The 15,553-nt window shown below is 42.0% G+C and overlaps 1 protein-coding gene across 1 annotated transcript in view; it reads left to right on the top strand.

Annotated features, from left to right (window-relative positions):
* The window catches only part of LOC128640331 (ribosomal RNA small subunit methyltransferase NEP1), an 86,005-nt gene that overhangs the window by 25,841 nt on the left and 44,611 nt on the right, over positions 1-15,553 (top strand). Inside the window, exon 2 of the mRNA XM_053692823.1 lies at positions 13,285-13,386. Coding sequence (XP_053548798.1) covers positions 13,285-13,386 — 102 coding nt within the window. The remainder of the gene's footprint in view (positions 1-13,284; positions 13,387-15,553) is intronic.

The following is a 15,553-nucleotide window of genomic DNA, read 5'->3' as shown; positions in this document are numbered from 1 at the left end:
ACAAAAATATGAACAAGCCATCAAACCAAGAGAAAAACAAAACAAATTTCCCAATTTACAACATAGAATTGTCTACTTTCCCCTCTCCCATCCTTCCTTCCCCCTAATTCCCATTTTTATCTTTCTAACCACAGAAGAAGATAATTACATTTCCCTCAAATTTCAACAAATAGTATGTAAGATTTATAGAGTTTCTTTATACAATATACTATAGCACAAAAATACCTGTACTTTCCCCACAACTGATGGTAGATAAGAGTGAGGCCATAAACAAAAAAAAGAATGGAAGAATGATCTACACCCTCCCCCCGCTCCTCATCCCCCGGGCCCTATCATCCTAGTCGAAAACCATTCTCCCCTCAATCTGCAGTTTTCTATATAAACTGTGGGCTCAAATTTTTTAATGATTTTTTTCTGTTCCTCCAAATCTAGAACTTTTACCCACTTCTCCCATTTGTCAAAAAAACTTATAATGTTAATTTCAATATAAAGCAGGGTATCTTGTAGCTCTATAAAGAACTGTTTTATGAATACTTTCCTTTAAGGCCACAAAAGATGGGGGGGTTATCATTCTTCCACCCTTTTAAAATGAGATTCCTTCCTAATAAAATTACCATTGTTATAAATTTTCTGCTTTGTAGGTGTTTTTTCTTATAATGGAAAAAAAAAAATCTGCTCTGCTTGTAAAGTGAGTTGGGTCCCATAAATCTTATTTATCCAAAAATGTATCCTGCCCCAGAATCTTTGTATTTTAGGACATAGCCAAAAGCTATGTATCAGATTTGTACTATTTTGTACAGTATGTTCCTTACTCGACACTACCCCATTTAGCTATCCTCTCTGGTGTAATGTATGCCATCCAGAATATCTTAGTGTGTTGTTCTCGCATCGGAATGGCTAATGATGCCTCTTCTACCCTTACCACACTTTTCAGTACTGTCTGCTCTTGAAGATTTGTAAAGAACATTTCTCCATTTTGCAACCCCTGCCTCAATATATTGTTTGATTTATATTGTTAACTATATTATTTGAGTGAGATAGAGTATTTACTATTTTTAATGAGATTAATCACTGGTATTAATGGTGTAAGTTCCCAGTTATCCCCTTGTAGCCAAATTATTTTCAAGCAATAGTGTCTAATTTGTAAAAAGGAAAAAAAAGTGTTTATTTGTCAAAGAATATTTGTTTTTGATAACCTCAAGCTCTTCAACCTTCAATGTATCCCGATTTCTTTTTACTAGCTGTATAATTTTAGATACTCCCTTCTCTTGCCATGTTGCAAAAGTTCTGGAAGACATGCCCTGTTTAAATTCGTAGTTCCCTTCAATGGTCAATAATTGTGATGCATAAAACTTAATTCCTAGATGTCTACATAACCTATGCCATGCCACAACTGTATCTTTGAAGAAATCTAATCTTTTAACATAGGGTGGAAGATTTTTGGCCTCTAGATGGAGAATATTTTTTAAATATAAAGGTTTTGCCAGACTATTTTTTATTTCTAAGAGAGTAAAATGATTACTCTCCAGAAGCCAATCTAGGGCAATCTTTGCTACAGCCACTAAATTATATGTTACTATATTAGGGAGTCCCATTCCCAAAAACTATTTTTTAAGAACTAATTTTTGATAACTCATCCTGGGCTTCTTATTCATCCAGATCTATTCCTTAATTGTAAAGTTAATTATCTTAATCTCCTGTTTCTTGATTAGGAGGGGTACGTTCTGAAATATATATAAAAATCTTGGAAGTGCAATCATTTTAAGCAGGTTTATCTTACCAGAAATAGGGAGTGGTAGAGAAGCCCACCTTTTAAAGGGACAGTATACACTCATTTTCATATAACTGCATGTAATAGACACTACTATAAAGAATAAGATGCACAGATACTGATATAAAAATCCAGTATAAAATGGTTTAAAAACGTACTTAGAAGCTTTCAGTTTAGCTCTGTTGAAAAGGCTGTGGGAAATAAGACACTCCCCCCCCCTCCCCCTTCTTTTGCATATGAAAAGACCCTATACACAAACAGGAGCAAGCTGGAGAAGGTGGCTGACGGTATTCAAATAAAACTTTGGGGCTTGGTTAGGAGTCTGAAAATAAGAGCAATGTTATTTAAAAATAAGCAAAATTATACATTTTTTAAAAAAACAAACTTTATGGGCTTTATAAATAGTTCATCTACAAAACATTTATGCAAAGAAAAAATGAGTGTATAATGGCCCTTTAAGGGTTTCGCAAAATTGTTTGACCCCGTTGCTAATATTCAGAGAATAACATTCTGTTGGATCAACAGATATTTTAACCCCCAAATATGTCAGGTGTTTGCTTACCTCCCTAAATATTTTACTCTCTGATTCTTGATTTTTCTGGATCCACAGAGCTTCGGACTTACTTCTATTAATACGGTATCCTGAAAAAGAGCCAAAGTTTTCTATAATCTGGCAGATTTTATTAAAATTTTTACTTGAGTTTCTAGAAAATACCAGCAGGTCGTCGGCATATACAGCCAATTATACACTACTCACTACAATTATACACTACTTCAATCCCTTGTATATTTTTCCTTAAAGCGACCAGTATGGGTTCTAAAGCAATATTAAAAATTAGGGGTGAGAGGGGGCATCCCTGCCTTGTCCCCCGAAGGAGGGGGAAAGATGTTGTTATTTATGATTAATGTTGCCCTAGATTCTCTGTATAACATCTCAATCATGTTAAAACAATTCCCTAGATAACCAAATTTAGAGAGGGAGGTTAGGAGATGGTCCCATATGACAGTCAAAAGCTTTGCTTGCATCTAATGATACTATTGAGATATCTTCTTTATTTATTTTCTTATTAAATTTATTGCCATACCATTGATCTAAAATTGTTAAAAATACCTTCCTCAAGTTAGTATTCGAGGATCTACCTTTCATGAATCCTGTTTGATCAGGATGTATTACGGTATCTAGTGAGGCCTGCATCCTTTTAACTAGTAGGCTTGTCAAGATCTTATAGTCGATGTTCAAAAGCTAAGAGTCAATTAGCTGTGGATCTTTTCCCGGTTTAGGGATTACAATTATTGTAGATTCATTAAAATCTTCCCATGGTTTCAGTTGGCCTTTTCAAAACTTATTTAACAAAATAGTTAATGTTGGTGTTATTTCTTCAGTAAGAATTTTATAAAACTCAGATGGAAGGCCATCCGGGCCTGCTGCTTTATTATTCGCCATTGCTTTAATTGTCTGGCTTGCTTCCTTTTCTGTAATAGTTTCATTAATTCTCGCTAAATGTTTTTTTTCTAGTTTCGGATTTGTCATTGAATCCCAATTTTTTTCTTTCTTGTCTAGGTTTATAGGATGAATTGAGTTAAGTTCTGTAAAGTATTCCAAGAAAGCTTTTTGTGTATCCCCTGTGTTGGTCCAGGTATTCCCTTTATCTTTGATTTTCTTTATAGTATTTTGAGTTTTATGATTTTTATCTATTCGTGCCAGGAACTACCTACCTTGTTCCCATATCTATAGTATTGTGTACATAGCTTTATATTCTCTTTGATTTCATTTTGGATAAAGTAGTTATCCCTATTTTTTTTTTGCCTGAATATATTTCTTCCAGTTATCTATAGTTTTTTCGTTGATATATTTGGAGTACTTATTAATTAAGCAATTAGTTACTTGTTGTCTATATAAATTCATTTTTTTCTTTAATCTTATTACGAACGTCGTGATTTCGCCTCTGAGTACCGCTTTTGCGGCATTCCAAAATAAATGGGTTTTCTCAAGGAAGTCACTGTTCAAACTATAATCTTCCCATTTCTCTTTCAGAAAGTTTATAAACTTAGTATTTTTTATCAGATATTTTGGGGGAAAAACTGATTAGTCTTCCTTTCCTTTTGTCTAGGGTTCAATGTGATTATGATAGGGGCATGATCTGAAATTGTTATGTCGATATGAGCTTCTTGAATACAATCGGCTAACTTCTCTGAGATAAAAAAAAGGTCTATCCTGGACAAAGTTGTTTTGTTTTTTTAGCTCTCAAGAGACATGTTAACTCCCTTTCGTCTGGATGCATATTTCTAGTCTATTCCTCTTGCTTTTACATTTCCCTAACCGATGTGTGTAGATTTCTTTATATGTTAGTTACATTTCCCTAACCAATGTGTGTAGATTTCTGTATATCTTAGAGTTACATTTGATATCATTTAGCACAGTTTAGTCTAATGATGGGTTGTCTACAAAGCCCAGGTACAATCTCACATATAGATGTTAGGGAAATATTTTCGAATCTGGGGTTACCCCCTGCATTGGGCTTAGTCCTTTAATATGTATTTTTTGCAGGATGCATACGTTTTTCTGCTTTTACTGCCGTATTTTCAGTCTCCTAAGGCCCCTTTTTGATGTATTTAAGTTACATATACACAGTTCTTTTCAGTATGGGGGGCTATCAAATGATGCCTTATACAGAAGTATGTCCCATCCAATGTTCTGAATTTTAGATGTTCCTTATTTTCATAAAGCCTTTTTATTGGATCTTTTCCTCCCCTCAGGGCGACTTTCAGGTTCCCTTTCCCCTGCAATATATGTACCCAGTCCTCAGGGGGTCTTATCTTTGTTTTAATCCGGGTATAGGCCTTAGTGATTTGTCCTGAGGAGGAACCACTATTTACCCTGGGTGCAAGCTCCTTATAGGGGGGAGGGATGCTCTCAATGCCAGGCCCTACTCTCACAGGAATTGCTTCATAGATTGTCAGTATATTTATGACAATCTTAGTAGTGCTATCCAAATAATATATCAGTTTATGGCAGGGTTATAAACACAATCTTATATTAATTTTCCTTAAAAATTGAAACCCTAATCAACCATGCATCTACTAGACCATACAATTAATATAAATATCTGAATTCTTTTATTTAGTTAATATCCATAAACACATTGAAGTATATTCGCAATAAAAGGAAATGAAACAAAATGTATATGCGTTAAAACCAACTCTTAAGATATGCTATCCTTCTTACAAAACCCAGAAAAATATACCTTCACAATTCAGCCTTATTTATTTAATACAATGGGACTAAAACCTTTAACATCCAAGCAATACAATTCTAAACTGTGCTCCTTTCAACAATAGGATAATATATATATATTCTGCTATTTAACTGCAATTTATCCTAATACAGAATTAACTTACAATATCAGAACTTGCACAGATGATTTACTTAGCAAATCAGATACAGATTTAAACTATATATATATATATATATATATATATATATATATATATATATATATATATATATATATATACTGTGAAATGCTAACTAAAACACACTGTTTCTTTAAATCTATTAAATACAAATTGACTATGCATATAACTTATCTTATAATAAAACTTTTATATACATCACCAAATAACAGCAATCCAGTTTCCAATTTTCGCAACGGATCCAATTTCACACCTCATATAAAATAAGTGTAATTGCAATGGAATAGGAGAAATATGGCCCACTTTGTTTTTGTAGTTTGACTGTGTCCCACGCAAAACAGTTTCAGTCAGTTCAAAACTCTGCAGCCAGTGTGTCTCCTTCCTTCTGCATACAACTTATTAGTCTAATCATAGGTGTGAAATATGGGTGGCCCTTCGAAACCTTGTCCCTCTATTGGATAATCTGAATATCCCATTTCCAACAGCCAAAAAGCTTTCTGGCTGTAGTTCTCTCATGGCAACACTGGGTGGCATCATTACAAACATACATAGTAACATTTGAATCAACTTAAATCAGTATTTCTATTAAATGGTTATTCATTTTATCATAATTTACTGCAACAACTATTCACAATATTTGTTTTGGATAAGTTATATCTTAATGAATTTTCTGATCATTTTGATATGAAACATCAAATACATCTAGCATTATATTAAAATAATTTATATTTCATAGTCATATCACATCAAATATATATCTCATAGTCATATCACATCAAAGTAACTTCCATATTTTCATCTCACTATATTTTAAAAGATGTATGTGAAACTTTATAAACATTTATTTGCACGTTTATATGATATGACTTAATTCATTTCATGCAGGCATTCCATCTCTTTCTAAGTGCATAGATTGATGTTCATGACCAATGGTTGTCTGCAATAAAAATAGAAATAATTATTAGAGATGATCCAAGCATTCATATGTCTATGGTCCATAAGTATTTATTTATATTCTTAAAAACACAGAGGCTAAGTAAGATCTTTTATGTTTTCAAAACATATATATCATTTCTATGTATATCTGAATTTATTTCCTATATAAATATCCCCTGCAGCAATTATCTATTTAATACAATGTGCTTAATTTCAATATATATATCATGAATCATTCTAAACATACATGGAAAACTGGCATTGTTCCCCTTGCAAAATGTATTTAATTTTATTTGTGTCACCTTCCCCCAAGATGGGGGTCTGCAGTACGTCTTCAAATATCAGAGATTCAGTGAGATAGAACTGTTATCACACGTGTCAAATTCCAAAGGGGTCCTTGAACACATTCTTTTCTCACATCACCAAATGTTCTGAAGTTATAAAACTCTGCATATATAGTCAAATGAATAGGGTCACTGAGCTATTTCCTTTAGAAAAGAAATGTTTGTGTGTTTTACACTACAGGGGTCGTGCTTCAAAAGGCTCTGCTGATCGTCAATCCTGATAGACGTGTATTAGAAGCTGTGTTCAACAAACTCATGTTCAATTAATCCTGAGGTCTCATCTATCATATACAGTGTATAAAATATACATATATATATATATACATATATATGTACACATATGTAATATTCATCATAATATTCATATACTCTGACAAGATTAAAGTTTTATACCCAGCCGTCAAGCAAATTAGTCTGTTTCACTATTACAAATAATTACATTTGTACTTATCTTGATTGGAGTTGATTTCAACTTCTGTGTACCCCCGAAACTACAGGCATTGTTCTCCTGTAGCTGCCCATCACTACTGACTTGCTGGTAGGCAAAGGAAGATGTTATACTCTTTCAACTAAGAATACCAAGAGAACAAAGCAAAATTGGTGATAAAAGTAAATTGGAAAGTTGTTTCATTATTCACATAGGGAATGTAATTTTAAAGTTTTTTTTTTTTGGGACTTGACTGTCCCTTTAAGTGCCACTTAAAGATCATATTTTCCATTTCACAAATCATATGTGTTTGTTTATGCCAGTCCATCTACAGGCTGCCATTGGGGGTATGGTAGTTTGGTAACTGAGCTCCCAGGAACACCTGGGCTTTGGACTCTCAGTGCTTTTATTAGATGCTATGCCCAGCTTATATGTGCTATAGATGATTTGTGCCACCTAAAACTACATAGTTTCCCTGAAGTACACAGAGCTAAATCTCTTTTGATTTGCTCCATATCGCTAATAACGATAAGTTTCTGGCTGATACAATATTTCAGAAATTCCAAATATTAGCCCTAAAAATCGACCCCTCCGATATATCGGTCTATCCGTACTTGTTTGTATGCTGGCTACCAGTTTGTGTAATTAAAGGTCTTAACCTAAAGCAGTGCTGCTGACTATCGTGTTTTGCAGTGTACCTGAGGACTCAGCATTGTGCTGTCTGCTGCTGGGTCCCTGCACTGTCGGTGTACCTGAGGACTCAGCATTGTGCTGTCTGTTGCTGGGTCCCTGCACTGTCAGTGTACCTGAGGACTCAGCATTGTGCTGTCTGCTGCTGGGCTGTCGGTGTACCTGAGGACTCAGCATTGTGCTGTCTGCTGCTGGGTCACTGCACTGTCGGTGTACCTGAGGACTCAGCATTGTGCTGTCTGCTGCTGGGTCCCTGCACTGTCAGTGTACCTGAGGACTCAGCATTGTGCTGTCTGCTGCTGGGTCCCTGCACTGTCTGTGTACCTGAGGACTAAGCATTGTGCTGTCTGCTGCTGGGTCTCTGCACTGTCGGTGTACCTGAGGACTCGGCATTGTGCTGTCTGCTGCTGGGTCCCTGCACTGTCGGTGTACCTGAGGACTAAGCATTGTGCTGTCTGCTGCTGGGTCCCTGCACTGTCGGTGTACCTGAGGACTCAGCATTGTGCTGTCTGCTGCTGGGTCCCTGCACTGTCGGTGTACCTGAGGACTCAGCATTGTGCTGTCTGCTGCTGGGCTGTCGGTGTACCTGAGGACTCAGCATTGTGCTGTCTGCTGCTGGGTCCCTGCACTGTCAGTGTACCTGAGGACTCGGCATTGTGCTGTCTGCTGCTGGGTCCCTGCACTGTCGGTGTACCTGAGGACTCAGCATTGTGCTGTCTGCTGCTGGGTCTCTGCACTGTCGGTGTACCTGAGGACTCAGCATTGTGCTGTCTGCTGCTTGGTCCCTGCACTGTCGGTGTACCTGAGGACTCGGCATTGTGCTGTCTGCTGCTGGGTCCCTGCACTGTCGGTGTACCTGAGGACTCAGCATTGTGCTGTCTGCTGCTGGGCTGTCGGTGTACCTGAGGACTCAGCATTGTGCTGTCTGCTGCTGGGCTGTCGGTGTACCTGAGGACTCAGCATTGTGCTGTCTGCTGCTGGGTCCCTGCACTGTCGGTGTACCTGAGGACTCAGCATTGTGCTGTCTGCTGCTGGGCTGTCGGTGTACCTGAGGACTCAGCATTGTGCTGTCTGCTGCTGGATCTCTGCACTGTCGGTGTACCTGAGGACTCAGCATTGTGCTGTCTGCTGCTGGGTCACTGCACTGTCGGTGTACCTGAGGACTAAGCATTGTGCTGTCTGCTGCTGGGTCCCTGCACTGTCGGTGTACCTGAGGACTCAGCATTGTGCTGTCTGCTGCTGGGTCACTGCACTGTCGGTGTACCTGAGGACTAAGCATTGTGCTGTCTGCTGCTGGGTCTCTGCACTGTCGGTGTACCTGAGGACTCAGCATTGTGCTGTCTGCTGCTGGGTCCCTGCACTGTCGGTGTACCTGAGGGCTCAGCATTGTGCTGTCTGCTGCTGGGTCACTGCACTGTCTGTGTACCTGAGGGCTCAGCATTGTGCTGTCTGCTGCTGGGTCTCTGCACTGTCGGTGTACCTGAGGGCTCAGCATTATGCTGTCTGCTGCTGGGTCTCTGCACTGTCGGTGTACCTGAGGACTCAGCATTGTGCTGTCTGCTGCTGGGTCTCTGCACTGTCGGTGTACCTGAGGACTCAGCATTGTGCTGTCTGCTGCTGGGTCCCTGCACTGTCGGTGTACCTGAGGACTCAGCATTGTGCTGTCTGCTGCTGGGTCACTGCACTGTCTGTGTACCTGAGGACTCAGCATTGTGCTGTCTGCTGCTGGGCTGTCGGTGTACCTGAGGACTAAGCATTGTGCTGTCTGCTGCTGGGCTGTCGGTGTACCTGAGGACTCAGCATTGTGCTGTCTGCTGCTGGGCTGTCGGTGTACCTGAGGACTCAGCATTGTGCTGTCTGCTGCTGGGTCTCTGCACTGTCGGTGTACCTGAGGACTCAGCATTGTGCTGTCTGCTGCTGGGTCACTGCACTGTCGGTGTACCTGAGGACTCGGCATTGTGCTGTCTGCTGCTGGGTCCCTGCACTGTCGGTGTACCTGAGGACTCGGCATTGTGCTGTCTGCTGCTGGGTCCCTGCACTGTCGGTGTACCTGAGGACTAAGCATTGTGCTGTCTGCTGCTGGGTCTCTGCACTGTCGGTGTACCTGAGGACTCGGCATTGTGCTGTCTGCTGCTGGGTCCCTGCACTGTCGGTGTACCTGAGGACTAAGCATTGTGCTGTCTGCTGCTGGGTCCCTGCACTGTCGGTGTACCTGAGGACTAAGCATTGTGCTGTCTGCTGCTGGGTCTCTGCACTGTCGGTGTACCTGAGGACTAAGCATTGTGCTGTCTGCTGCTGGGTCCCTGCACTGTCGGTGTACCTGAGGGCTCAGCATTGTGCTGTCTGCTGCTGGGTCTCTGCACTGTCGGTGTACCTGAGGACTCAGCATTGTGCTGTCTGCTGCTGGGTCTCTGCACTGTCGGTGTACCTGAGGACTCAGCATTGTGCTGTCTGCTGCTGGGTCCCTGCACTGTCGGTGTACCTGAGGACTCAGCATTGTGCTGTCTGCTGCTGGGTCCCTGCACTGTCGGTGTACCTGAGGACTCAGCATTGTGCTGTCTGCTGCTGGGTCTCTGCACTGTCGGTGTACCTGAGGACTCAGCATTGTGCTGTCTGCTGCTGGGTCTCTGCACTGTCGGTGTACCTGAGGATTCAGCATTGTGCTGTCTGCTGCTGGGTCCCTGCACTGTCGGTGTACCTGAGGACTCAGCATTGTGCTGTCTGCTGCTGGGTCTCTGCACTGTCGGTGTACCTGAGGACTCAGCATTATGCTGTCTGCTGCTGGGTCCCTGCACTGTCGGTGTACCTGAGGGCTCAGCATTATGCTGTCTGCTGCTGGGTCCCTGCACTGTCGGTGTACCTGAGGGCTCAGCATTATGCTGTCTGCTGCTGGGTCCCTGCATTTTTGGTGTATATGAGCACTGGTTATGCAGCTTCATTGCCAGTCTGTGTGGGTTCTGAGCCGCGACTGTCTCTTTTTATAATTTTTATAGTTGTCTGTATCTTGAAGCCTCTATCGCCTAATATGACCGTCTTGTTGCTGCTCTCCGGCTCGTGTTATGGGGGTACGCAGAGGAAGGCTCGTGTTATGGGGGTACGCAGAGGAAGGCTCGTGTTATGGGGGTACGCAGAGGAAGGCTCGTGTTATGGGGGTACGCAGAGGAAGGCTCGTGTTATGGGGGTACGCAGAGGAAGGCTCGTGTTATGGGGGTAAGCAGAGGAAGGCTCGTGTTATGGGGGTACGCAGAGGAAGGCTCGTGTTATGGGGGTACGCAGAGGAAGGCTCGTGTTATGGGGGTACGCAGAGGAAGGCTCGTGTTATGGGGGTACGCAGAGGAAGGCTCGTGTTATGGGGGTACGCAGAGGAAGGCTCGTGTTATGGGGGTACCCAGGGGAAGGCTCGTGTTATGGGGGTACCCAGAGGAAGGCTCGTGTTATGGGGGTACCCAGGGGAAGGCTCGTGTTATGGGGGTACCCAGGGGAAGGCTCGTGTTATGGGGGTACCCAGGGGAAGGCTCGTGTTATGGGGGTACCCAGAGGAAGGCTCGTGTTATGGGGGTACCCAGAGGAAGGCTCGTGTTATGGGGGTACCCAAAGGAAGGCTCGTGTTATGGGGGTACCCAAAGGAAGGCTCGTGTTATGGGGGTACCCAGAGGAAGGCTCGTGTTATGGGGGTACCCAGGGGAAGGCTCGTGTTATGGGGGTACCCAGGGGAAGGCTCGTGTTATGGGGGTACCCAGGGGAAGGCTCGTGTTATGGGGGTACCCAGAGGAAGGCTCGTGTTATGGGGGTACCCAGAGGAAGGCTCGTGTTATGGGGGTACCCAGAGGAAGGCTCGTGTTATGGGGGTACCCAGAGGAAGGCTCGTGTTATGGGGGTACCCAGAGGAAGGCTCGTGTTATGGGGGTACCCAGAGGAAGGCTCGTGTTATGGGGGTACCCAGAGGAAGGCTCGTGTTATGGGGGTACCCAGAGGAAGGCTCGTGTTATGGGGGTACCCAGAGGAAGGCTCGTGTTATGGGGGTACCCAGAGGAAGGCTCGTGTTATGGGGGTACCCAGAGGAAGGCTCGTCTTATGGGGGTACCCAGAGGAAGGCTCGTCTTATGGGGGTACCCAGAGGAAGGCTCGTCTTATGGGGGTACCCAGAGGAAGGCTCGTGTTATGGGGGTACCCAGAGGAAGGCTCGTGTTATGGGGGTACCCAGAGGAAGGCTCGTCTTCTTGTGAAGGACGGTGCTCTGAAACGCATTGCATGATGTCTGGCTACATTCACTGTGGCTGTAAAATAGTGACTGCTTACAGGTTTAAAGGAACATTTCACACAAATTGTAAACTACATGATTATGAACCTTCATATACAAGAATAATTTTGCAATGAAAACTACAGCTTTATTTTGTGAAATGAGTATATTGGTTTATGTTCGTTCTTTTTACTGATTTACTTCTCGCCCAGAACAAAAGAATCTTTGCTAGCCAATCACAAACTAATATTCAGATATAGTGCAAACTCTGTTTGCACATGTGAAGACTGAATAGCCTGCCCTCTTGTATTTCCTTAAAGGGACAGTCTAGTCAAAATTAAACTTTCATGATTTAGATAGGGCATGCAATTTTAAACCACTTTTTTAAAAAGTGTTTCTGTTGACATTGTCACAGCGAGCGCGGCCCCGTTTCGCATGTGGACGTGATTACCACATGCGCATTGATGAGAGTCAGAGAAAGATGCGCATGTGCAGTTTTTTTTGCTATTTTCCGTGCACGATCCTACTGGACACGTATAGAGCGGGTGGGACCGCTCTATACGTCAATGCATCAAAAACCAGGAAATAACTAATGGGAGGAGATTAGGAGTGAACGGTAAGGAAAAAACAAAGTATAAAAAAAAAAAAATAGCGACTCTATATCTTTTATGCATACAATGGAATAATGAAAGAAGAAGCCTCAAACTTAACCTTCACTTTAATCATAGAGGTAAAAAGTATATTAGAAGTGTTGGTTGATGCCAAACCGCGGAATGGGTAATAAAGGGATAGCATTGATTCAGCTTAGTTACTATTGCAAAGAAAGATTTTCTTATCACGATTGTTGATGCAAAACTGATAATCCACCTTTTAAAGGCATGCAACACCATCGAAGCTGAGGGAGGGAAAAGTAAACAAAAGCTCACATAAATTGCCTAAAAGTATTAAACTGAGCCTTCCTGGATGAAAGTCAAACACACACAATTTTAGATGTATTTTCCAGCTAAAGGCAGCAAAATAATGAATGTATATTGCAATAATGAAACATTGTATACGTTGTTAAAATGTCAAGTTTAACCGTATCTTGTTGCTTCTTCAATTTTAACATGATTTTAATGTTCTGTCTCAATATGGATGATGATTAGTTATCACAAATATGTTTCAATAAGCAATTGTATATCGATCTAAGAGAATGGATTTCACCGTTGGTTTCATATGGCAAGCGTATTTTATATTAAATGTATTCGCACTGTCTACTGCTGTTTTTGGGATCTGTTTATTAGGAAAAGATTAAAGCTTACATCGATAATTGTGTACATATCCAATATAAGTATATTCTATTTATTTTTTGGTTTGAGAAAATTACAAACTCTATGGGCGCCTTTTCTCGTCCATGTATTTGACCATGAGATGTACTCGCGCTCCACTGTGCACGTGTCAATAACATGTTTTTTTATGTTAGGTTGGGAAGACATATGAGCTGCTGAACTGTGACCAGCACAAGAATCAACTACTAAAGAATGGGCGAGATCCGGGCGAGGTGCGACCAGACATCACACATCAGGTATGTGCAGCGATATAAAGTAACTAACGGATCTCACAAAGATGCGAGTCATAGTATTTCATGCATCATGGAAATGTGGCCCTATGTTACTGGGGCCCAAACAAGTCACCACAGTATTTGTACATCACAAGTGTGTGAGGAAATCATCACCATTTGTGTTTCTGCACAACATCATCAGTGTGTCCTATATGTCAGAGCATTACTAGATTAGCGATGCGGAATCTGTTGGCGCTCTACAAATAACCGATAATATTAATAATTACCAGTGAGCGTGCGCCTGTCGGGTGTGCATTACTAGATTACCAGTGAGCGTGCGCCTGTCGTGTGTGCATTACTAGATTACCAGTGAGTGTGCGCCTGTCGTGTGTGCATTACTAGATTACGAGTGAGCTTGCACCTGTCGTGTGTGTGCATTACTAGATTACCAGTGAGCGTGCGCCTGTCGTGTGTGCATTACTAGATTACGAGTGAGCGTGCACCTGTCGTGTGTGTGCATTACTAGATTACCAGTGAGCGTGCGCCTGTCGTGTGTGTGCATTACTAGATTACCAGTGAGCGTGCGCCTGTCGTGTGTGTGCATTACTAGATTACCAGTGAGCGTGCGCCTGTCGTGGGTGTGCATTACTAGATTACCAGTGAGAGTGCACCTGTCGTGTGTGTGCGCATTACTAGATTACCAGTGAGCGTGCACCTGTCGTGTGTGTGCGCATTACTAGATTACCAGTGAGCGTGCGCCTGTCGTGTGTGTGCATTACTAGATTACCAGTGAGCGTGCGCCTGTCGTGTGTGTGCATTACTAGATTACCAAGGGGCAAGACACAAGGCAAGTACTCTTGTAATACTGTGTTTTATGTATCTCATTGTATCCTTTTGCAAGTGCTGCTGTAACACTGTGTCTTATGTGTTTACTTGGCTCCCACTTTCATAATAATGCTCAATATCTTCATATTCCTTTTTGCTACCTCTTGTCTCTATAACAAACTACATTACTCACTTACGCCTTCTCCCTCTCCACCTGCACTGTTCATTAGCCCATCTCTCTTATACTCACCTTACTTTTGTACTCATGAACTCTACCTATTCCTAAATACTCTCTCTCCCCCCTTCACTTCAGCCAAAAAAGTCTCATTACTACAAATCTGCTTCTCATCTTATGTCACTCTCCCTCTTGCTCATACTAGCTGCTGGCGACATCTCCCCTAATCCTGGTCCCTCACAACCTCCTAGCCTTTCACATCCTTGTGTTCCTTTCAATAGACTTCATAAACTAAACTCTGGTAACCTTAATCGCATTCCTCTTACATCTAAAAACCCCTCCCCCTTCACTTGTGCACTCTGGAACTCTCGCTCTGTTTGCAACAAGCTCACTTTTATCCATGATCTCTTTATCTCCCACTCTCTTAACCTTCTGGCTCTTACAGAAACCTGGCTCTCTGCTTCAGACGCAGCATCCACTGCTGCACTGTCACATGGGGGTCTCCATTTCAGTCACACTCCTAGGTCTGGCAATAGACAAGGAGGTGGCATCGGTATTTTACTTTCCTCTTGTTGCACCTTCCAACAAATACAGCCCTTCTTTTCACTCACATTTTCTTCATTTGAAGCACACATGATTCGGTAATTCTCTCCCCTCTCTATACGTGTTGCAGTCATATACCGCCCCCCTGGCTCCCCAACTCAATTTTTAGATCACTTTGCTGCCTGACTTCCTTATTTCCTTTCCTCAGACACCCCTGCCCTCATTCTTGGCGGCTTTAACATTCCTCTTGACAATCCCAATGCCTCCTCTGCAATACAACTTCTTCAACTGACTTCCTCTTTCAGCCTGTCACAATGGACTGACTCTCCCACTCACAAAGATGGTCATTCCCTTGATCTGATTTTCACCTATCGATGCACTCTTTCAAATTTAACAAACTCCCCTTTCTCTTGTAAGGTGTATCCAGTCCACGGATCATCCATTACTTGTGGGATATTCTCCTTCCCAACAGGAAGTTGCAAGAGGATCACCCACAGCAGAGCTGCTATATAGCTCCTCCCCTAACTGCCATATCCAGTCATTCTCTTGCAACTCTCAAAAAGCATGGAGGTAGTAAGAGGAAAGTGGTGAAATGTAGCTGTTATCTTGCTTCAATCAAAAGTTTATTTTTAAATGGTACCGGAGTTG

This window comes from Bombina bombina, chromosome 9 (genome assembly GCF_027579735.1).
Source record: "Bombina bombina isolate aBomBom1 chromosome 9, aBomBom1.pri, whole genome shotgun sequence".
Lineage (NCBI taxonomy): Eukaryota > Metazoa > Chordata > Amphibia > Anura > Bombinatoridae > Bombina > Bombina bombina.
The sequence above is the reverse complement of the archived record's forward strand: the minus strand, read 5'-3'. Positions and strand labels throughout refer to the sequence as shown.